We start from the raw sequence: 23,439 nt of genomic DNA, 5'->3' as shown, positions 1-23,439 counted from the left end.
CCACTAAATTGCGGGTTACGGTTTGTATTTGGTATAGCGTGCAAAAGCTTAATGGGTATTAAACGCTGTTACTTTTCTGTAAGGCTTCCTAAGGCTTGTCAAGTTGAGGCATTGCTTAGCCATTTCGTATTAAATTCTCTTATTTTCAGCTATGAGATGGATGTAGACGGAAATTGAGCATGTTTTGTAAAGAAGCGGCGTTTGTGTGTGCTTGGACACTACCTACATGAACTTGGGACGTGAGCTATTAGCGATAAGCCTTTCGAGTGTGAGTTCGGGTTTTCAAGTCACTTCTTTCCCGGATGTCATATACGATTCAAAAGAACGAAGTAAACGATTTTGATTGAATCCTTGTCATGGATGCTTATATTACAACTATATCCCTTCTTCCCGCCTGTTGGCAAAGCTATTTAGTATCCCCCCCGGCCTCTCGTTTATGCCATATGTAGTAATTCGCTAAAAGAAATACATGCTTGATAGAAATGCTCAACCTGTTTATTAAATGTATTTTTTTTGTAAGTCGCACTTCTAAAATTTAGAGTCTCATTGCAGGCGGTATTGGTTATAGCTTTCTTTTTTTTTGAAGCAAACCGTTGGTGAGGTCAAGTAAACTGTTCGTTAAACAATAAGTCTAGATGATATGTAAGTTTTTTTTTTTTTTGGTTTAAAAAATAAAAGTGAGAGAGAGAGAGAGAGAGAGAAGAGAGAGAAGAAGGATAAAGAACCATCTCATAAATTCTTAATCTCGAATCTCTTGCGCAGCGCCTCTCCGTGCCTAAGAAAGAGCCAGGCCGCTGGCGTCAGCGCCAGGCCGATGAAGCCAAGGATACTATTGCCCCAGCCCATGCCGAGGCGATTATACATTGGCAGGCCGGCGAGAGGGAGGACAGATCCCAGGATGGAACGAGCGACTGCGTTTGCTGCGAGAGCCGAGGCCGCATAGATATGGAAGGTATCGACGAGGTACATTTGGAGAGACTAGAATTTAGATGGTGTTAGTTCTTCTGAAGGCTATTAGAGTAGATAGAGATGGGAGGATAAGCATTACCATGAAGACGATGAGGTCGCCGACGCCTATGACTACTGTACCGATAATAGGCGCTATCCAATGGACCTGATACTCTGCAGTCCATCCATATATGAAGAACCCGATGGGCAGGACAATTGCGCCGACAGGCAGCGGCGAGAGACGATACTCGGGCTTCATGCCTTCGGGAGCGCGACCTTCGGCCGCTGCCAACACGGCCTCTTCAGCAGCCTTCTTTTTGATGTTTCTATCGCTTGTCAAGGAAAAGGAAACAACGCCAATCATGCTGCCGACGCCTAACCCCAGAAACGCGAGGCCGGCATAGCTCGTCTTGAAGTGGTAGATTTCCATGAAAAGCGGCGTGAGGCTGGTGAACATGAGATACAGGTATGCATAGGCAATTCCGACGTAGATGCCGCATATAATACTGATGGGAGACATTATCAGCATCTTGAACGGCCTCTGGATGCTGCGCTTGATGTAGGCTGCGTTTGACAGGCCTGTGTCGAGCTTGGACCGCAACAGAGGATTGCCAGTTTCCTTTCGCAATCGGACGGTTTTGCGGCCGATCAGCACAGCAGCAAATGACTCGCGCGAAAAGGCCAGGAACAGCAGCGAGAAAGTCCCAGAGAGGATAGCCATGATCCAAAAGACCCAGCGCCATCCAAGCCCAGTAGTGATGAAGCCTCCCACCACAGGCCCGACGACGGGGCCAAGCATTGGGCCGATGGCGAAGCTTGCCATGGCGACGCCACGCTTTTCCTGCACAATCATGTCGGCGATGCTGCCGCCTCCGATGGTGATGGGGACGGAGCCGAAGATGCCACAGAAGAAACGGAAGACGATGAGGGCATTGAGTGAAGGGGCTTTTGCGCAGGCGACGACGAAGACTGGAGATGAGATGAGATGTCAGTTGGTTCTAGATTCTTACAGAAAAAAAAAAGACCATGGAAGATCCTACCGATGAAGCCAACGTTTGTGATGTTATAGATGATGGATCGGCCGTAAATCTCAGACAAGGGCGCAAAGAACATGGGTCCAGCTGCGAATCCCAGCACATAGACAGAAACGCAGAAAGCAGCCAGCTCTTCACTTGTGCTGCGGAATTCCACCATGAGGTCGGGGACGCCAGGTGCAAACATAGCTATAGGAGGGCAGAAGTTAGCTGCCTGCAAGGAAACTTTGCACAAACGACAAAATCAAATCGCTCCACCGGAGTGGTTTGCTCATACATGATGCTAGAGGCGTGATGAATGCTAGACAGCTGATGAGGACGCAGTTGAGAACTTTGCGCCACCGCGGCCAGTTGTATGGGTTTTCGGGGTCGCTGTCGCCGTCCCACCAGACGATGTTGTCATCAATGGAAGTTGCATCTTGTACAATGTAGATTTGCTTCTCGGCGTCGTTGGATGTGGTGTTTGGCGCATCGACGGAATCGCGAGTGTCTCTGGATATGCTAGCAGAGTGGCGCTCGATGTCGTGTTTCTCGTCGGTGGGAGAATCTAGTCTTCCTTTTTCATCTCTGAGATGAGAGTGTGTCTCCGTGGATGAGGTGGAGGAAGCCATCATGGCTGTTGTGTTATGGTGTGCTTCCTGTCAAGTCAGTCAGGCATGTTTGGTGTCTGGTGAAGCTGTATGTTGTGCGTGTAAGTGGTGATGCCGATTGGTGGGGCTGCAGAACAAAGCAGGTATCATGTCCTCCCTCTCTTATTGGGATGCATGTTTCTCGTAATAATAGCTTTTTTGTGTGTGTGTGCTCTTTGCTTTGAGTTTTAATTTTCGACAAACAGAGTGTAGGCAGGGCGGCGCATGAAATAATTGGCCATTGCAGCTAACGCTGGTCGGGCATAAGCCTGCGGAAATCTTGCGGGCTCGGTATTATGTAGGGATGAAAGAGAAGACCTGCAGCCACCATCGCACCACCCGCGACGGATTTGAGCTAAATGAGCTTCTTACCTGGAGCGCTAAACCCAATGCTAGGCGACAGACGGCACGCCAGCTCTTAGCATGTGGCTGTGGTTGGAGAGACTCTCGTCCAGCCGAGGCTTAGGCTAGAATCTGTGACGAGTTCAAGCGCGCTTGATCATGGCATTCATGCGAGGATGTGAGGGCGCCGTCACCGTGGGATGTATGGGAGATGGAGATGGAAGAGGGGAAGAGAGAACGCAAGACGAAAAGAGGACAAGACAAAGGATCTCGAGAGGGGGCCCATGGCGAAGATTGGACCGGGGATGATGGAGATGGCCTTGCAGGCATTCGGAGTAGTCTGAGACAGGACGAGGGCTCTCTGCGGAATGGGTCAACGGCGTTGACGCCCGGGCCCACGATGCTGGCCGGGCCTCTGCATTTGCGCGGCGTGACTGAGCGCATCGGTGCTTGGGCTATGCTGCTGCTGGCGGCATGTTTTGCACCAAGGATTGATTCCGATGCTGCTGCTCTTAATGCTGGCAGTAGCATCGCAAGTGGGTGGAATACGCGTTTCTCGCCTGATGGGCCTGGCGGCGGGGGCCAAAAGAGCCAACAAGCATTGGCAGGGAGGGCCAGTACCGGATCGCCATGAGAAGGCTCCAGCGAACCGGGGAAACTCTCCACACACACGCTCCAGCGCATTTCTCCCTCTTTTGCCTCCCAGGTGCTATATACTATGTATACATACTGCAGATGCATACTTGTAGAAACGACCATAGGAGGTACCTGCGGAGGAGGCGCCGGCCTTTTCCCCGATCTGCAGTCGGCCGCGGCGGACAACGCCGACTTGTGCTGCTATGAGGCATGTGCTCTTCTCTTTGTTCCTCTCCGGCAGCCGTCTGACGCATGCACTTCGCCGTGAAGACGGCTTCTGGTGCAACGTGCGAAGCTGACCGATGCACAAACAGAAGAGCACAGATCCATTCGTTATACGGGGAGGGACGTTTGTCATGTAAAAGGGGCAAGATGCTACCCCTGGCTCTGTCGCCGTTAGTGCTGGCTGTATGGCGGTAGGACGGAGTAGTACCTTGCTAACGTAGCGGCCGCTCGTGGACCATCGTCACTTTGGCAGGCGAACCAGCCCATGATCCTTGCGGGTGGCTTACTGGGAGCTGCAAGATTAGCATTTTAGCGTCTGGCTGCTAGGACTTGTGCCACCTAGTAGGTATTACCTTATAAAACGAGCATAGGATGCCGCAGCTTCTGGCTTTGCCTGCTGTTGGTAGCGGAATAAGTCAAACAGGATTGTTGGTGGGCTCGTACAAGCACGCATACATGAATTACTACCCTTCGCACGTTTTGCTGTATGCGACGGCCCATCTGTGCACATACAATATCTCGATTCATGCAAATAGAGGAATCCGTGTGTCAAGGCCAAAAGCACTGGAACTGTTGATTTATGCACATGAGCACCACAACACCGTTGGTCTTCGGCTTCATGTGATCTTTGAGCCTTCCACCCAGTGAGCAGCATAGAGTACATCAATTCTACAAGTTTGCACATATTTTGATGCTCCACCTGTACACCCCGGTTGCCGCTGCTCGAATCCCAAATCCGATTTTCTGCATCGGCCTTGGCCTGTCATGCTGGGCCTCTGTGCAAGGCAAATCATCGCTGCTGTATACTCCGTATCTGTCCGTCTTGGCCTCTGTTGAATTGGTCTGAGACACAGTCAGCCTCTGCAGTTGGCTCGATAATGACTTCTCCGAGGCATGTTACTATTATTGGCGAAAGCATCCGAAAATAGCATGTTGCTCCAGCGCCATGTCTCATTAATTCGCTGCGACAAACGCCGTTGATTGCACGTGGCGGCAGTCATCCCTCCTTTGCCTCTCATTTCCCAAAACTCCTTTGGCACAATTTCCAAATCTCGTCGTGTCTTGCGAAAAGGGAGTCACAGCCTATCTACGCCGTCGTAGAAAGCGTTGGTTGGTACGACGTAGAAAGCGTTGGTTGGTCAGCGGAGATTTGCGACGGGTGCGTCTGGATGTCTTACAAACGTGCCTGCAGATAAACCTGCAATACAGTATGCTGCCTCTCTTTACCCCTCAGATCGACGAAAGGATGCCATAGTACGTATATACACGCATACACGTCGCACTGGTGCTCCCTGATCTGCAGATGTGAGGCGACGACATCCTATATTGGGAGCGTTTGCTTAGAAATCTACTGGGCAGATATGTAGAGTGTCTTTCGTGGCTAATATTTCATGTCGTTGGCAGCGGATTCAGGCATGGTTATTTTTGGATATATACGGAGTACCTATCTGCGAGACACTTATGCAGCTCACAATCTTTTGGAGAGATAAGCCTGTATGCAAATACTACATACATGGTATATGCAGCATTGCTGTTTTGGTTAACTGCCTCTTCACTATTGGCTACTTACAGCCGCCAACCAAAGCCCTGGCGCGAAAAGCTTGGTATCGAGCCTTTCTAGACCATATGTCATTAGACGCCGAGTGTCAAATTTAGATCCATGAGTGCATTTTATATCCACATTAGAACGTCAGGCACTCGCCAATTGCTGGTTCATTCCCCTGCTCAGTATTCAACCCTTCAACCTTTCAACCCTTCAACTCTCCATTACTATCACATCTTTCATCTTAGCAGCCTCGCGCTTACTAAACCTTTCTTGAAATTCGTCAGTTCCCCGAGTGTAGCCTCCGCGCGTTCTTGAAGAATCTCGCATTGGAGGCTAATGACTCTTGCTTCTCTGGCCGCTCCTGGATTGTCTTTTACCTGAGCAATTACACCACTCATATCTCCGATTCTCTCCACTAAAAGCGTTTGAAGCTCCAAAAGCACACCCAGAAGCATAGAGGCCGCAGTGTTGGAAGGGGCAATGAAAGATCCCACACGGATTTCTGGAACATCGAATTTGGGATCGTAGTCTGATGGGAGGGTGGCCACCGTAAAGGCACACATCCGGCCGTGCTCTGCCAGAGTATCCATAATGTCAAGCAAACGGATATGGCACGCCATGACAAGATTCAACAGTGCGTGATCTAGTCTAGGCAGGGGCGTCGTATGCAAGGATGTGCGGTCTTGGTGGATACAGTTCGCAACAGTGCAGAGAGCATCAGACTCTGGAGCAGTAATGCGCTTGTTGACGGCCGCCGATGTGGCTTCAGGGTAGATGGCTGCGAGATCTTGGGCGTGGTGAAGGAGGCCGTCAAGCGTCAACTGCAGATCGAAATTGTCCCCTACATGGTCGGCGTATTCCCTCAGCTGCTCTCTAGGGACATGGTGCATCTCCAGAGATGATGGCAGCGCCTGTAGCATGCGGTCAAGGCCTGACAGGAGAGCCGCGAGGCGTTCTGAAATGGTCTGCGCTGGTGTCTCGAGCACTTGGCTTGGCGTCTGTTGCTCCAAGATCATCAGATCGGGCCAGTCAAAGCCAGCGGCTCCATTGCCATTGTGGTTGCTGGGATATCGGAGTGGCCTTGTTGGCGGACTGAAGACGCAGGTGACATTGGCCTTGGTGCAACGACTGCAGCACAGGGAGCCCGGCGGTCGAGGGCATCTGAGTTTCTTGTCATGGCATCGATCACAGGCCTGCCGGAGATCCATGGCGCATCAGAGCATGTTTCTGATACGAGGTCAAGAAGAGCGCCCGAGTGGTTGGTGCCCAGCAGCCTCGTCTGGTTGGGAGCGCTCCGATAGGTCCAGATTACGGGATATCGCGAAGAAGGCCAGCACCCAATGCAACGGATACGACCCATAGTACATGGAGTCTACATGGCGCTAAAGTCGAGTCGTCCCGCGAAGAGGGCAGCAGCCGTTGCTATTGGCGCATCTTGGCCTCTAGCAATTGGTAGCTTCGATGCTTATTTATGGTGCATGTCGGGACTCTGTAGATGTATTGGAGCAAAATTCCGATTAGCTGCTGTTGTCGATGCCGAGAGTCTCTCAGGGACGGTTTCCTGGTAATTTACTCGGTACCTTGGTAGTAGTCGTTCAAAATACAAGCACGCAATAAAGCCATCCATCACATTGACCAAAGCAATTGAGCATTGCCGTAGAGCGAATGGCAGCATCGCACTGCGTTTCAGCTGCGGGGAGCCCCTCCAGCTCCCCCCAAAGTTTCTTTTGTCCAGCGGCAACCACTAAGATTACAGGGCTGGACGGGCATTTGATCGCCCCAACCGCCATTACGTCGTCGTCATAGCACTCAAGCTTCGAAGCTCCGCCGCAACCACCTGCTTTTCGTTCCGCCACCTGCAAACTCCATCCCACGATCCTGGAAGCTTCGAGTCCCTTCCACCCGCTGCATCGACGCACTTCCATCGCCTCGGCCATACTTCTACCGTCCAGAAGCTAGTCGCTTTGCGCGTCGCTGGCCGCAATCGCCATGCTGGCTCATGTTCGCACGACAGACATTTGCAACTTGTCACCATGTCGTTGATCCCATACCAGCCTCAAGAGGGCCGCGAGATTGTGCTGTGAGTTCATCGCCCCCCTTGCCTGGCTTCGCCTGCGCAGCGCATACTAGAGAGAAGCGAGGAAATGATCAAGGGTGAAGATTGCTAACTTTGTATGCCATAGACGACACCGTAATGCGGTCGTTGTTCGCGATCCCAGCTCGCAACGGCTGGAGATTCGTGGCCACCCCGAATGCCCTACATGTCACCGCCCGCTAGGGCCAACGCCGCCAGAACATTCGTTCGATCGCCCGTTTGAAGTTGACCCAGAATCGTATGTCGATCCGGGGTACTTTCGGATGCTTCGCGCAGGACATTCCGCGACCGCACCCGATCACGCGTCGTCGGGTCTTATTCGCAGACTATTTCGCCCTGCGCCAGGGAGCGATGGCTCAACATCGCGCGGTTCGCCCGCTGTAGATGATGAAGCCGAGTTCATCTCCAGTGCGCCAGGCATATCGCAATCTGAGGGAAGCAGAATCAAAAGGGAAGCATTTAGCCCAAACTATTTCAAAACGTTCTTTGTTGAAGAGAAGGTTCTGGGCAGAGGAGGCAAGGGCGTAGTCTTGCTGGTGCGCCATGAGATTGACGGCTGCCAACTGGGCCACTTCGCTTGCAAGAGGGTACCAGTTGGCGACGACCATGCTTGGCTTGAGAAGGTTTTGATAGAGGTTGAGCTCCTTGCCAAATTGTCGCACGCCAACTTGGTTTCCTATCGACACGTCTGGCTGGAGGACGTCAGATTGACCATGTTTGGGCCAAGCGTCGCTTGCGCATTCATTCTCCAGCAATATTGTAATGGGGGCGATCTTCACCAGTACGTCATTGGAAGCGTGCCCAGGGAGGTTACAAAAGAAGAGCTCAAAGAACGCATCCGCCGACGATCGCGAGGTCAAGTTGACGCTTCGCGAGATGGCTTGCATGAGAAGCCCCGGTTATCCGTTGAAGAGATTTACTCCCTATTCAAAGATATCACATCTGGTGTTGCCTATCTACATGCGGCAAACTACATCCACCGGGATCTGAAGCCAAGTAACTGTCTCTTGCACCGAGAGGGTGGCAAGTTACGGTGTCTTATCAGCGATTTCGGCGAAGTCCAGCCGGAGAATGTAGTGCGAAAATCAACAGGCACAACGGGCACCATCTCGTACTGTGCACCTGAGGTTATTCGCGTGGATGAGACTGGCAAGTATGGAAACTTTACAACAAAGTCGGACATTTTCTCTCTCGGAATGATCCTCTATTTCATGTGCTTTGGTAGGCTGCCTTATCAGGCAGCTAATGCCGTCCAAGAAGAATTGGAAGATGTTGATCAGCTCAGAGCCGAGATTGCTGATTGGACTGGTTTCCAAGATGAGCGGCGTGAAAGGCCAGATCTTCCATCAAAGCTCTACATGCTTCTTAAGAAGCTGCTTGCTCTAGATCCAGCCGAGAGGCCGAGCGCCAATGAGGTCTTGAATGCCATGAAAAGCGAGACCTACTTTGATGGAATAACTAGAGATCATGGCTCGAATCCGGCTGTCGCACTGCGAAGCAACCGAGTCCAAAGCTTGGATTCGCCGGCAGGGCCCAGCACACCAGTACCAGGTGAGTTCTTCTAACCTACAATCCTGACAGCACTTGATCTTATAGTAAAATAGATTCACGGCGGGCCTACCACTCTCGCAGCCTCAGCGTACCCCAGAGCGACAGCACTGCATGGCCAGCCTCGGCCTCTCAGGATGAAGATGCCTTGCAAGACGGCTCTGCCTTTGATGAAACTATACCAGAATCCACCAATGCAATGGTCAAATCCATTAGCCAAAATGGGCATCACAGCCACAACAACCATACTCTCCATCCAGTTGAGCAAAGAAACCCTTCTATACACACAAATGGCCATGCACATGCCGATGGGCCTCTCCTCCTAGCACCCCCTCCCTCAGAAATTGCCACAATACCGCATGGAGCAGCGCTCCTTTTGCTGCGATTTTGCACCGTTATAGGCGCCAGCCCAGACACTGTAAAGTACTTTGGCCGTCTCAGCCTATTTCTCATAAAGCTTGCTACCCTAGTTCGCCCATGCTGGCCATATATGGTCAATCTCGAGGTGAGTGCGCCTCTTGTGCTGCTGGCTGTACTGGACTTGGGGCTTCCAAGCAGCACCAGCACTACCCGCACTCGACGTCCCAGCCACGGCGAGCTCGTGACAAGCTTATTTCGTCAGACGGGTTTAAAAACAAGGTTCTTATTTCTTGCATTGCATCTGGCGGTGATCTGGTTGGCCAGCCGCTGGCAAGCTCTTTGTGTTGCTGTTCCCCATGATGACTGGCCTCGATGGTAGAGAGGAAAAAAAAGAGCATTATTTCATTTGTTTGTAATTGGGAAAGGGAGTTAAAAAAAAATCATAGCGTAAAAAAAAATCATAGCGTAGAAAGAAACGAATCCAGTTACTTGACAATAGATCTAACCTGAGATTGATATAATACTAAATACAAAAGAAAATCCATAGCGTTAGCATAACGGCGCCCATGTTCTTACATCTTCATCGCCCCTTTGACCCCAAATTGCCTCCTCCTTGCCATTTCCACACTAGCCAGCGTGGTTCGCCCCCAACTATCCTCATCTCTCTTTGAAGCTGATCCTACCGTGGCAGCAGGCTTAAGCCTTCTTCCTCCCGTGATGCTTCCAAAGCCAAAATCAGGATGGCCTCCCAAGCTGCCGAATATGTCGCCGATGTAGTTGGCCGGGGCGATGCCCTTCTCAAAGGTGCAGTTCCAGTTGTCGAGGATGCCCCTGACGATCTCAATGCCGGCGTTGTAGAGGTTGGATATGGCGATGTGGAAGCCGTTTTGGTCTGTACGCGTGAGATGTTCCCAGTCGGAGAGAGAAGGGGGTGGGCGGTCGAAGTTGGAGCCTATATTGTTATGTGAGTACCTATATGCTATTCACTTCAGGTAAGTATATGGATAAGACAACGGGCTGCCTTTACCTGTTCGCATGGCAATGATTCTGCCAAAGTCGACGAGCCCTTCTGTAGCGGCCCGCACAAGCACTTCCAACGTGGCACTGTCCTCTTGTGCACTCATACAGTAGGCACCCGTGCCGTTAGTCCACAGAGTCGTTGTATTCTCAAAGGCCTGGGCGAGTCTCCCCCCCGAGTAGTACACATCGCTGGTCGCACTATCGCACTTGACCACGCTGGGGGGCCGCACGGCCATGCGGTACGACGTCCCCATGCTGCTGTACAGGGCACGGTATCTACGCGGCTCTTCATTATCTACGAGTGTGGCGCGTTGAGCAAGGCTGTAAGCGACATCGCGAAGGTTGGCATTGAGTTCAAAGACTTCAGTGCCGTACGTGATGCACGGGTATTCAAAGGGGTGTTTTCGTCCGTAAGGGATGTATCCCGTAGGCCAGTCATCGGGCAGAGAGCGAGGATCGATTTCATATTGCAGCGCAACTTGGACGGTGTAGCGAGCGAGGGCGACGCTGCCGATGGTTGCGTGGCGAGGATTGACACCTGCAATGCCGGCGAGGAGGAAGTATGTTTGCGTGAGGTTGAATCTGCTGGACAGGATGAGAGCCGTCATGGAGACGGCAGAGTTGATTTCGCCTTCACCGACGGTGAGCTGGCAGATTGTGCCGGCTTGGGTGCAGAAGATGCGTGGGAAGAGCATGGAAAGGCCGGGAGTGGCGATGGCATGGGATGAGAGATTCCCAAGGCCGGACTGGGCGAAGTTGTCGTGCCATACTTGGCCTTCGGGCTCAAACTAGTGGTGAGAAAATCTTTGGTTAGGGAGAAAGAGGGAGATAAGAGTGGTGAAGAAAGCAAAGTTGAATATACTACATGATTTGAATTTGACAAAAGAAGATGAGACCTGATGGGGACAAACCATGGATATGATGAAGACTTTTGGAGAGATGACGCTAGAAGGAGGCTGAGCATCGACGGTGGGGATATGAGCCATCGCCGTAAACAAGATGGATAGAACGAGCGTGAGGAGCATCCTGGATAACGTGAACAGACACTATGACGGTGGCTGAAGGAGAGCGACAACGGTGATGGAGTTGGTCCACTTTGCGACTTCATCCGATGGCATAGTTGCATCTTATAATTGAAGCTTAAATAAGAGTCATTATGATTACATGTAAACTTCAGACATGCTGGCAGTGAAGCGAAGATATCCTGTCTAGCATGATGCAACTTCTTTGTTTTACTTTGCAAAACTCCTTCTTTCGCCTCATCACGGCAAGTTCCATATTCACTTTCCATATTCACTACCCCAGGTTGGTGTGAGTCCCGAGAGCGGGGAAGATGAACATATGACATCGACTCGGCGGAAGATGGCCGAAACACACATTCTTTCATCAAAAGGGCTGATGAAACATGTACTAACAACGACATCATCGGATACGCGGGCTCTCTTGACGAGTTTCGGCCGCCTCCTCCAAAAGTAGCGAGTCCTGTCTGCTCCGCTTCCCATGTGACGTTTCTTTGTTAAAGACAGATTTTCATGCTTGGAATGCACAGAATCCTAGGCCAATATTGGATATATCTTTCGTAGCTCTGCAAATGGTAAGGAGAGAAAAAAAAAAAACAAAGGGCATTTTTAACCGCAGTTGGTTTCAACCTGGAAGAACTCTTCTAGCCTGTATAGGGATTTACAGACGAAACCAGCTTGTTTTTGAGCTGAGATGAGCTGGGAAGGGGATGAAAACGACTACTCTGATTCGGTATGATTGTCTATAGATCAATGAATCCCTAATCATCTGAAGTGGCTCGTAGCCGACCTTGATGCATCGCGCCATCTTAACGAGCTGGCCTGGAAAAGCGAACACAGTTAGCTGATAAGCGGCTGCCCGAAGCAGAACCAGCGGCGAATACGTGGAAGATGCTAAAAAGGAGAAAGAAACCTTGTTCTGTTTGCCATTCCTATGCTCTGTACAACTTTCCAGTGCACGATCTAGCGACTGTCTCGGGGGGAAGCGACCGCGATCCTGCAAGAGACCGCAAAATGGCTCAGCAGGAGCCACATCTATTGGCCCCTGGCACTCGATGATCATTTATTTGCCTCGGTGTTCGGTAACTGCCTTGAAGGCTACGTATGTGTTTGTATCATGCCTTGAACGATGGACATGCCCCCGCAAAGGGCAATCAAATCAAGGCAATGAAGAGAAAGGGGCGGGCTACGTACCTGTTGGCAACTTGCTGTCTCAGCAGAAGACGCTTGGACATTGTTTGTCCAATGGCTAGACTAGTAACTTGTTTAGGGCTAGATGCTTCATGCTGCGGATATGTGGCGAGGGCTGTGTAGGCGCCTAGGAACTTTGCTTTTGGTGTCGTGATGCCATTATGGAGCGCCCTCGTAGTCTGCCAATGGCAACAATTTGGGCTTCATGTCGGCAGCAGTGAAAAACCTCAGAATCTGGAATGAGCAAAGAAGCAGCAATTTTGTTTCTTTTTCTATTTTTTTTTTCCCTTCAAGTTTCTCCGGGGGTTTCCTTGCTGCTCCTGACGCTGAGACTTATACCGATGGGAGCGTCGGGATATCAAACGGCTGATCTGATTGCATGGGATAGCGTGGCCAGCACTCCTAAACCTAAACTTTAAATCATTGACATTGTTTCTCCTACCTGGGCGGATGGAAAGCAATGCCGTGGAACATGTTGCCAGAAGTCTGGATGACTCCTTGCCGTCGGCCCTACTGGCAAGCCACAAGAGGCGGCTCTGGACGATCGCGCTGCGCCCCTACAAGGCTCATCAAGGTTAAAAAGTTGCGTGCCACTCGGCCGGTAGCCCGTATAAATTAGTATACTTTGTATTAGTGCAGCATGCTGTAGTTTTGCCGATTCCCCTTGTGGCGTTGGTACGAGCACGGCCAGCGAAGACGGCCAAACGGCCTGTCTAGTTTCTTTCCAGACGCCTCTAGCGACGGACGATATCCGTTGTATCGGCACTCGCTGGGGGAGTGCAGCAGGGCGTCACGAACAGGGCTTTGGAAGAGAGACTTCGCTCTCGCCACGGGGCTTGCTGCTGACGGACGGGTGGCGTACCCAGGAGCTTTTGTTTTTGCTCACGAACAAACTCGGAGGCCCATCTCGGAGGATCCATAAAGCCAAGCCTCTAGCATCTTGGACGGAGCTGGCGGCCGTGGCCATTGGCTGCGCCAGGCCCGGTTTTCTCTTCGGCGGCCAAGTTGAGAAAAGCTGCCAAGAGTCTGGAGGTGCAGGCTTGGCCGTTTGACGTGCCAGGGTGGAGCGCCAGCAGCCGAAAGACGCGGCCGGTCGCTGGTGCTCTGGCGGAGAATAACTCTGAAGCCCGCATGGTGCAGAAGTGGTAGGGCGGTGGTAGGGCGGTGGTAGGGCGGTGGTAGGGCGCGAGCGGGACGAGTATAGCATGCCATCTGAGCGTCGAACCGCATGGATGAGAGAGAAAAATGAGTCTCTTTTTAGCCAAAGCCATCACCACTTAGGCAATCGCCGACTGCCAATGACGGCTACTGCCAGCACTTCCAGTGTGGCTTCCAGAGTCCATTGTGCCTAGCTAGCTTGAGCTTGGGCGAATTTAGCGCCCTACTACCCCCCCGGCACTGCTACCTCAGCGCTGTAAATCTCTCCCATGGCGTCGCCCAGTGGATCTCGGATGCTAAAAGAGCCGCCTTTTATTGCTGGCACACACCCAGGCCGTCCGCTGTCCGCAGGGCATCTGATTGCTTTTGCAACTCCAACTCTGCCGTCTCTTAGTCTGCGAGAAGAGAGGCATTGCCTTGCCTTTTGGTCTGCCCGGCACCGCAGATGATTCCCTCGTTTCTGGCCCCAGCATCAGGGCCGTCTGCGACATGGACGAAATAATGCCCGTCGAGCCGGCTGTTACGCGCCACGACATCGAAGCCGACAAACAAGCCACGGCGCTGGTCTCCGAGGTGCGGGCTGAGGAGCCGCTGCCCGCCAACAGCTTTGCCTTTACGCCGTCCCAGTTGCACAAGCTGCTGAAGCAGAGGAGCCTCGCGGCACTCAACATCTTTGGCGGCCTCTGTGGCCTTGCGCTGGGCCTCCGTACCGACCTCTCGGCCGGTCTCAGTGTCGACGAGTCGAGTCTCGATGGCACCATCACCTTCAACGAAGCAGTTGCGGCTGCTCACGAGAACCGCACACCCGCCATCTCTCCAGTCGACGCTCCTCCTGTCCGCCCGGGCTTAACCTTCCATATAGGCAGATCTGAGGATGAAGACCGCTTCGTCGACCGGAGGCGGATATTCGGCGCCAACAGACTGCCCCGGCGCCGGCAAAAGTCGTTTCTTAAGCTCATGTGGATTGCCTTCAACGACAAGTTGATGATTCTGCTCACAATCGCCGCCACTATATCCCTGGCAATTGGTCTCTATCAATCTCTGACTGCCGACGAGGATGCTTCTAATATTGAGTGGGTTGACGGAGTGACCGTTGTGGCAGCCATCGTCGTCATCGTCTTTGCCAGTGCGGCCACCGATTGGCAAAAGAACCACCGATTCGAAAAGCTCAATGAGCGACAGCAGCAGCGCGAAGTAACTGTTCTCCGGTCGGGCAGGATCCAGCAAATCTCCGTATACGATGTCATGGTTGGAGATATCATGCACATCGAGGCCGGCGAGGTTGTGGCGGCCGACGGTGTTCTTGTCCAGGGCTCCAGCCTATACATCGATGAGTCCTCCATCACGGGAGAGTCTCAGCTGGTGCGCAAAATGGTGCCGGAGGACTACAGCCGCTCTTGGGCCACCCCGGTCGACCCATTCATTTTCAGCGGCACCACCGTCTGTCGCGGCGTTGGCCGCATGTTGGTTCTCTCTGTTGGTGAATACTCAAGCTATGGGAGGATGCTCATGTCCTTGCGAGAAGACGTTGAAGAAACCCCCCTACAGGCGAAGATGGGCAGATTGGGAAAGCAGCTCATCACATTCGGTGCCATTGCTGGCGCCATCTACTTTGTCATCCTCTTCATTCGCTTCTTGGTCCGGTTACCCCATCACAAGCATGCCCGGCCCACTCGCAGGGCCGAGCATTTTCTCCATATCGTTATGCTTGCTGTGACCATCGTCGTCATCACTATTCCCGAGGGCTTGGCGCTGAATGTCACCGTCGCCCTTGCATTTGCAACCACGAGGATGCTCAAAGATCACAATCTTGTTCGCCTTATTCGATCTTGTGAGATTATGGGCAATGCCACTTCTATCTGCTCGGATAAGACGGGAACTCTCACGCAGAACAAGATGTCTGTTGTTGCCGGCCGTGTTGGACTCGAGAGTGGCTTTGAAGACAGCGATGTTCCCCTCGCTACCTCTAGTTCGGATAGTAGTAGTTCAACTACGTCGAGGCTACCGTCATCGAGGCACTTCATGTCGACCGTCTCTCCAGAAATACGGAGCCTAATCAAAGATAGCATAGCTCTAAACTCTACCGCTTTTGAGAGAGATGACTCTGCAGGAGCCGATTTTATTGGATCAAGCACTGAGACAGCCCTGCTCAAGTTTGGTCGAGATCATTTAGGGATGGGCAAGCTCAGAGAGGAACGAGCAAACAGCAACATCGTCGCCATGCTGCCTTTTGACTCTGCACGAAAATGGATGGCAGTTCTCATCAAGCTTCCCAACGGCAGATACCGCCTACTGGTCAAAGGGGCTGCAGAAATCGTGTTTGAGTATTGTGCGTACATCGTTGATGACCCTACCTTTCGATTCAACACTTCTCGACTCGAGGAGACAGACAGAAGGAGCTTCCGCAGAACGATTTACGAATATGCCACGAATATGTTGCGCCCGGTGGCTATCAGCTTCCGAGACTTTGATGAGAACGAAGTATTCGAGAATCCAGGCGATGATCCCACCACTGTCAATCTGGAATGGCTTGCGTCAGGCATGGTATTCATTGGCTTCTTTGGCATCCGTGACCCGCTTCGACCAGAAGTGGTTAATTCCGTACGCCAGTGTCAGGATGCCGGTGTCTTTGTGCGTATGGTTACTGGCGACAACTTCCTCACCGCAAAAGCTGTAGCCACAGAGTGTGGCATATACACTCCTGGTGGCGTTGCTATGGATGGACCTACGTTCAGAAAGTTGACGCCGTCACAACGTGACGCTATCATTCCGCGCTTGCAGGTACTGGCGAGATCTAGCCCGGAAGATAAAGTGTTACTTGTCTCACGCCTAAGAGAAATGAAGGAAACCGTTGCTGTTACTGGTGATGGAACAAATGATGCACTGGCTTTGAAAGCTGCTGATGTTGGCTTTGCTATGGGTATGCAGGGCACTGAGGTTGCTAAGGAAGCTGCTTCTATTATTCTTCTAGACGATAATTTCGCGTCCATTGTGAAGGCCCTCAGTTGGGGCAGGACAGTGAATGACGCAGTCAAGAAGTTCATTCAGGTGAGCGCACTTTCCTATTAATCGAGCCAAGATATTTCTATTTGTTTGTTCTTCTCTCTCTATCTACCAACAGGGAGCTAATACATTTGTGTAGTTTCAATTCACAATCAACATAACAGCCGGTATCACAACAGTCATCTCAGAACTCGTGGGTGACTCTATCTTTACAGTTGTACAGCTGCTCTGGATAGATCTTAGCATGGACATATGTGCTTCTCTTGCATTTGCTACCGACCATCCTTCATCAGAATTCCTGATGCGCAAACCTGAGCCTCGCAATAAAGCTATTGTTAGCATCACCATGTGGAAGATGATTCTCGGCCAAGCTATCTATCAGCTTCTGGTCGTATTTTTAGTGCATTACGTTGGTTGGGACATCTTCAATCCTGGAACTAAGCACGAGATTGATAAGTTGCAGACGCTTGTGTTCAATATTTATGTCTTCATGCAGCTTTTTAACCAGCACAACTGTCGCCGAGTGGATAATAAGATTGATATCTGGTATCAGGGAATTTTGACCAATCCTTGGTTTATTGGCGTGCAGCTTTTGACTATTCTCGGCCAGTTCCTCATCGTCTTCAAAGGCGGCGAAGCTTTCGATACCAAGCCATTGACTGGTGCCCAGTGGGGATGGAGTTTGCTATTTGGCAGCCTTACACTTCCTCTCGGCGCCTTAATTCGCCAAGTGCCTGATCGATACGTTTTGGCGTTTTTCCTTAGCTTGAAGAGACTCTTCCTTTTTATCACGACTCCCCTTAGGAACTTCTGGGCCAAAGTTTTTCAGAAGAAAAAACAGCAAATCGGCGAGGGCTCCCAACAAGAGCTGGGCGCTGTCGGGAACTTGGTCGTTCAATCTGGCACAACTTTACTGAGCCCAGTGGGGCTGACAGACACTGGCTCACGACTTGGCCACGCAACCCAACCCAGTTCAGATAGCAAAACGCAGCTTGCCCACAGCAGCATAGCTGAGAGCTCCGCAATGGGCTCCATGTCCGTGATTGAAAAGATAGAGCTCGATCTACAAGCACTCATCGATGCCGCTAGATTGGGCAGGCTCGCGGATAAAGAGATGTTTGAGATTCACCCGCGCACGCTGAAGAACGACCCGATTCTGGTACCGCGGTCGGACGCTAGCATACCACCTAGTCAAGATCCAAACATTCTCCGCTATCTCATTAGAATTGTGAGAAACGATACACATGCTTCATCCAGGAGGCATGTCCGGAGACCTACGGTCCCTAATCGAGTCACCTGGGTTGAACCGAGACGACCAGACCCCGCTCGAACCCGGCAGCAGCAAACTCGACACGATTGGCTTTCCTGGGAGGGCTGGCTGAGGACGAGAAGACGATAGATCTTCATGAAACGACCCACGAACTCTTTTTTTTTTTCTTGGCCTAGCACCTTTTTTTTATTATTACGGTTGTTGTTTCTCTCATTTATTAGCATGTTATATGCGGCCTATATATTGCATCCTCTCTAACTGTAATAGAGATATTGGGATTGAAAATTAATAGTTGGAAAGGATACGGTTATACGCATATACACATACACATATATTGCGAGTTGGAGAACGAGGATATCCTACGAATGCATTATGAGTATCATTATTTCATGTAAATGGTCACAGAAAAATTTGACGAATGATATTATTATTACCGTGGAGGATGGATGGATTGGCGCGAAAACAGGGAATACATATCTTTACCTACGTCTTCATCATGATGGGTACTAGACGACCGAACGAACAAATATATAATGCTGCAAGACAAAGGTCTTGATCGAAATATAATCATCCATTGGCATTAAACAGAGAGTCGAGACGTGGAATACAATACATTTTTTTTTATAATGCTCTAAGAGATTTAATTCATATATAATGCTGAAACAGCTATTACCTCATCACTCGTGGGTCTTTGATTTATCGCGCTTCCTTCATCCAATTAATCTCCACCATGCCATTCACCTTTGTTAATAAGGTGCCCAAAGGGACCTTTGGCTTTCATCAGCTCTTCATAACTACCCTCTTCGACCTTAACACCATTGTCAATCATGATGATACTATCACAAATTTGCATCATATCAGGCGTGTGCGTAACCATCACGATGGCCATACCGCTCTCCTTCTGCCTAGCTCGCTCTGTGAGTTCCCTTATCGTTTCGCGGATCGTGTTTGCGCACTCAGGATCAAGAGCACTCGTAGGCTCGTCCAAGATGAGAAGCCGGGGATGGCGGACGAGTGCCCGGCAGATGCTCAGCCGCTGCTCTTGGCCCCCTGACAGAGCGATTCCACCATCTCCGACAATCGTGGAGTAGCCCTGAGGCAGCGAGATGATAAAGTCGTGAATGCCCGCTGCCTTTGCAGCATCATGCACGTTTAAGCTATCTCTGAAGGGGGAATTCTCGGGGAGACCATAGACAATATTGTCCATAACCGATGCGGGGAAGAGATGAGACGTTTGAGAGACGTAGGCCATCGTTGAGCGGAGATGCTGCATGGCTAGCTGAGAAACCGGAACGCCCCCGTAGGTAAGAGATGTGGCATCATCCGATGGGCGGTAGAGACCCATAAGGAGAGATATCATGGTTGATTTCCCAGATCCCGAAGAGCCGACTATAGCAGTACAGCTTCCCTGCGTGATGTCGAAAGAAACATCATGGAGCACACGAGTCTTTGACTGCGAATATGCAAACTGCAAATTCTTGACCTTAACAGGTAAGGGGGTTGGAATCTCAATACCGCCTTGGCTGTCTTCAGATTCTATCGGCATTTTTGCGTAGGCTAATAACTGGGTCGCCGTCACTTTGGCCATTGTCAGCTGAGGTATGCTGCTCAATGATTCGGTTGTGGTCCCGATACTGAAAAGCAGCAAGTTGATTACTTGCACTATTGTGGTTACTGTAGTGCCATCGTCCTTGGATAATAACACCGTGGCATAGTAAAACACCAAGGCGGTCATGGGATAACACACTGACTGGTACAGTCCGAATAGTCCACAGGTATAGCTTGCCCTCTTCAGTCCCAAGCTAAAGGTGCGAGATATCATTTTCTGATGTCTTGTGCCAAAGTACTTTTCAAGCATTAGCGCTCGTACCACGCGGATATTGACAAATGTCTCGCTGAAAACGGCGCTGGCATCTGAGGCTCCTTGGTTGCACTTGGCTTCCCACTTGCTGCTGATAACAGTGTATCCTTTAACCACTCCCAGGACTAAAGGTAGAGCTGAAAGAGCGACAAGAGTCAGCTTCCAGGACGTTACAAGAGCCCAAATCATGGAAACTGTAACCGTGCCAATAACAAGTAGAATAATGGGAATAAATCGCCCCACAATGTTGCGTGTTTCCTCTGAGTTCCTTTCAAGACATTCATTGATCCTGCTGGCTGAGTTTCCGTCTTTATCAAACCATGATTTTGGTTGCCTCAAGATTGTTCTCAAGGCCTCAAGACGAAGTGCGTTTACCCAGGATTGACCGACTCTCTCAAACATGTAATGGCCAATACCAGTAGCGGTACCATCAATGACTGCCGTAACTACCAGATACATTGCCTTTTTCTTCGCCTCGGCCGTTCTGTTTTCTGGCAGCCACAATACTCCGAAGAGCTGGGAGAGGCAAAATGAAAATATCGGCTTTGCCGCAGCGCTAATGAGCATCATCACAACTCCACCAAGGAAAATTACTCGATCTTCCAAAGTGAGCGTTGGCCAGAAGCTTTTTAAGATTGATAAAAGGGTATTCGGTTTTGTCACTGTTTGTTCTGCAGCTATATCTTCGCCGCCGGTTGGAGACGACTCCAGGCTAGAAGCAAGTCGTAAGCTAGAGATGTTCTTTCGACGATCTGCTTTTCCAAATAGGTAATCCGGGTCCTCAGTGCCGTATCGGTAATCATCCATCGTGTATTCGCTACCTGAAGAGGACCTATGGCCAGACTCTGGTACACTGAATCTGCGAGATGGCTCAAAATATTCGCTGAATGAGCTAAATGATCGCCTCTTGCCAGCTTCGTAGCAGTATGCGTTTCCAGCAGATGTTCTTGGCTTTTCTTCAATGGTGGAGCTTTCCCAGGTCTTTTCAAAACCTACTTTCGAAGTCAAATCGGTCATTTGTGCTTCACTGGGTGTATAAGGAGATGGTTCATTGGAAGCATGACAAGCTAGAGACGCGAATGGGCCTGTTGCCAGGTTGGCCAGCTCTCGCCGCAATCCCTGCTGTACCAAAGAGGCGTCTTCCATGACGTATACGAAATCGTCATCTTCGATTTGACTAATATCGTGTGTGATTATGATGGTTGTTTTGTCTCGCCGCCACTGTCTGATAGCATCTACTATCAAGCTCCGATTTATCTGATCCAGGCTGCTCGTCACTTCATCAAGAATAAGTACAGCCGGATCTCGAATTCTTGCTCTAGCAAGCGCAACTCTTTGCCTTTGGCCTCCGCTCAACTTGTATCCATTTGGACCGATCCGAGTATTGAGGCCTTTAGGAAGGTTACTGAGCGTTGATTGTAGTAGTGCAAACTCGCACGCTGTTCCAACAGCCTCTTTTGTCACTGCTTCAGGGTCATTATGGCCAACTGCTACGTTATTGAAAACGCTATCGTCGAACACCACGCTCAGTTGCTGGATCAAAGCAATGTTGGATCGGACCCAGTCGCTATCCAGAGTGTCTAAGGGTTGCCCGTCTAAACAAACCACACCCGATGAGGGATCGTAGAATTGGGCAATAAGACTCCCAATTGTGCTTTTTCCTGACCCGCTTCTTCCCACAATGAAGTTGAGTTGGCCTGCTGGAAAAGAGAAAGATGACTTATTGAGAACGGTCTTTTCAGGATTGGAAGGATATGCAAAGGTAACCTATCACAGACCAATTGATTAGCTCTAATAAAAAAGGGGGGAAGAAAGTTGGCTAAACATACATCTACTAAATCCACATTGCCAACGCAAGAGTCGGGTTCAATTAGGTGGCTATTCTTCTTGGCAGCTTCGCCGTCACATCTAGCCGATAAAGAAGACAAAAAGGCTCCCGCAAACATGCCTTTTGATAAAACCAGCCACTGTGGGAGCAGCGCTTCAACTCCCTGAAATGCTGCAAGGACTGAGAAAAAGGTGGTAATTAATTGGCCAGGACTCAGTCCTTGGTCGACGAGAATGGTGCCATACCAGAAGCCCGCTACAAATATGCCGACGACCCAGAAGGCGACATATCCCATCTGAAAGGAGTTGCATTGAGCTTGTATCAAATACTGCTTGCTTGCTAACATGATTGCTTCATAGTATAGCCTAAGCTCGCGGTCGAATCCGTTGAATATCTTGACAATTTCTATTGCTTTGATGGATGAAGTAGCAAGCTTTGACGCAGTCTCCAAATCGCGCTTCTGGGCTTGGATAGCCGGTTCCAATCGTCGAGTTGCAAGGGACAAGAATACCATAGATATGGGTAAACTTGCAAGCAGCACCAAAGTGAGCTTCCAAGAATAGTAGAAAGCTATCGAGATGGAAACAATGGAAACAATACAGTCGCTTACTAGGAAGCCGAAAACTTGAGATGTGGCAAGTTGAAGTTCTCGAGTTTGCCTATTGATGCAGTTAGCACTTGTTGATTATTCGCCCCAAGAGTTGGATCTTATATAGACTTGCGTTTGGATTCTAACCAAGAGACTAGGGATACCCTGATCCAATGAATCGAACCAGGAAATATTTTTTGACAGTAAGCTCTTGAAGATATCTTGTCTAGCAGACTTGGCTTGAAGTTCTCCAAAGATGACCCATAACGATAGGAATGCCGAGCCTGAGAGGCAATTCGCAATCCCAAAAGCTATTAATATCTTACTCCAGTGGGATATCTCGAGCAGAGTTTCACTGCTTGAGCGACGACCAGCACCGAAATCGGATACTACATTGAAGATCTTGCCTAAGAATATAGGATATATGGCTTTGATGGCGGCAAATGCACCTGATGCAGCGAGGGCCGCAATAAGAGACCCTGCATGGTTCCATCTTGTAAACGAAAAGAGATGTTTGAAAGATGAGCGAATGGGCTTATTGCAAATGGCTTGAGGGTTGGTGGATGGCATAGTATCGAGAACTATGCTTAGATTATCCGTTGAGGCCGGTGGTGACACTGCCTCTTTATCTTTTAAAGTCATTATATCAAGCGTTTTGAGACGGTCAGCTGAAGAAACCTTGGAGCTACTAGAAGGGAGCAATGGTGGCAGATGATGAAGATATCATAGATAATTATGCAAGCTATCTGGATGATAGTCGGTACAGATGGATTTGGCTGACTCAGTAAAGACGCTTCCGAGTGAAGAGCTGGAACAAAGTGCATGAACCTATAAGTGGACAATGCAATAGTTTGCTTCTGTATTGTTTTGTCGCTACCTTGATATTGTTTCTGCAAAGTGGCCCAAACGCGCTGCTCACTTCGCTGAAACATGGCATTATAGACGAAAGAGGGGCGAGATCTCAAACATCGTCATTGCGGAATTTTAAAGTAAATTAGAAATCCGAGTTTACTGCAATAGATCTCGACCCGGTACAATCGACATACCCGAAGTAGCACGTCACGGCCACCACTTGGTGACTCTGATCTGATCACAAGGGGTCTCGCTTCTCAGACTCTTCGCAGATGGCCATAGCGT

General features: G+C 50.3%; 6 protein-coding genes across 7 annotated transcripts; 2 read left to right on the top strand and 4 right to left on the bottom strand.

Annotated features, from left to right (window-relative positions):
* Positions 1-381: 381 nt before the first annotated feature.
* On the bottom strand, positions 382-3,819 carry TrAFT101_005414 (uncharacterized protein). 2 transcript variants are annotated; one of them, XM_024908700.2, is made up of 4 exons: positions 2,260-3,819; positions 1,989-2,171; positions 1,049-1,917; positions 382-978 (listed from the first exon to the last, which is right to left on the bottom strand). In XM_024908700.2, the coding sequence occupies exons 1-4, from the start codon at positions 2,594-2,596 to the stop codon at positions 730-732; spliced, it is 1,638 nt and encodes a 545-aa protein (XP_024757386.1). In that variant the 5' UTR covers positions 2,597-3,819; the 3' UTR covers positions 382-729. The 2 variants fall into 2 exon arrangements, with proteins under 2 accessions (XP_024757386.1, XP_065983580.1); XM_066127469.1 differs by having other exon boundaries at positions 418-978; positions 1,989-3,727.
* Positions 3,820-5,184: 1,365 nt separating this feature from the next.
* Positions 5,185-7,139, bottom strand: ACE2 (Metallothionein expression activator). Its single transcript, XM_024910159.2, has one exon. The coding sequence runs from the start codon at positions 6,566-6,568 to the stop codon at positions 5,597-5,599; it is 972 nt and encodes a 323-aa protein (XP_024757388.2). The 5' UTR covers positions 6,569-7,139; the 3' UTR covers positions 5,185-5,596.
* TrAFT101_005412 (uncharacterized protein) lies at positions 5,533-9,813 on the top strand. Its single transcript, XM_024900946.2, has 3 exons — positions 5,533-7,440; positions 7,544-9,006; positions 9,060-9,813. The coding sequence occupies exons 1-3, from the start codon at positions 7,394-7,396 to the stop codon at positions 9,740-9,742; spliced, it is 2,193 nt and encodes a 730-aa protein (XP_024757389.2). The 5' UTR covers positions 5,533-7,393; the 3' UTR covers positions 9,743-9,813.
* Positions 9,814-9,869: 56 nt separating this feature from the next.
* On the bottom strand, positions 9,870-13,268 carry TrAFT101_005411 (uncharacterized protein). Its single transcript, XM_024908701.2, has 5 exons — positions 12,597-13,268; positions 12,316-12,500; positions 11,295-12,224; positions 10,391-11,171; positions 9,870-10,315 (listed from the first exon to the last, which is right to left on the bottom strand). The coding sequence occupies exons 3-5, from the start codon at positions 11,406-11,408 to the stop codon at positions 9,936-9,938; spliced, it is 1,275 nt and encodes a 424-aa protein (XP_024757390.2). The 5' UTR covers positions 11,409-12,224; positions 12,316-12,500; positions 12,597-13,268; the 3' UTR covers positions 9,870-9,935.
* Positions 13,269-13,879: 611 nt separating this feature from the next.
* Positions 13,880-18,716, top strand: TrAFT101_005410 (uncharacterized protein). The gene is made up of 2 exons (XM_024900859.2): positions 13,880-16,799; positions 16,894-18,716. The coding sequence occupies exons 1-2, from the start codon at positions 14,241-14,243 to the stop codon at positions 18,151-18,153; spliced, it is 3,819 nt and encodes a 1,272-aa protein (XP_024757393.1). The 5' UTR covers positions 13,880-14,240; the 3' UTR covers positions 18,154-18,716.
* A 16-nt stretch (positions 18,717-18,732) lies between these two features.
* On the bottom strand, positions 18,733-22,299 carry TrAFT101_005409 (uncharacterized protein). The gene is made up of 2 exons (XM_024905455.2): positions 21,715-22,299; positions 18,733-21,652 (listed from the first exon to the last, which is right to left on the bottom strand). Exons 1-2 carry the CDS (start codon positions 22,225-22,227, stop codon positions 18,743-18,745), a joined length of 3,423 nt encoding a protein of 1,140 aa, XP_024757394.2. The 5' UTR covers positions 22,228-22,299; the 3' UTR covers positions 18,733-18,742.
* Positions 22,300-23,439: the final 1,140 nt, after the last annotated feature.

The sequence above is a fragment of the Trichoderma asperellum genome, chromosome 3 (genome assembly GCF_020647865.1).
Source record: "Trichoderma asperellum chromosome 3, complete sequence".
NCBI classification, from domain to species: domain Eukaryota; kingdom Fungi; phylum Ascomycota; class Sordariomycetes; order Hypocreales; family Hypocreaceae; genus Trichoderma; species Trichoderma asperellum.
The sequence above is the reverse complement of the archived record's forward strand: the minus strand, read 5'-3'. Positions and strand labels throughout refer to the sequence as shown.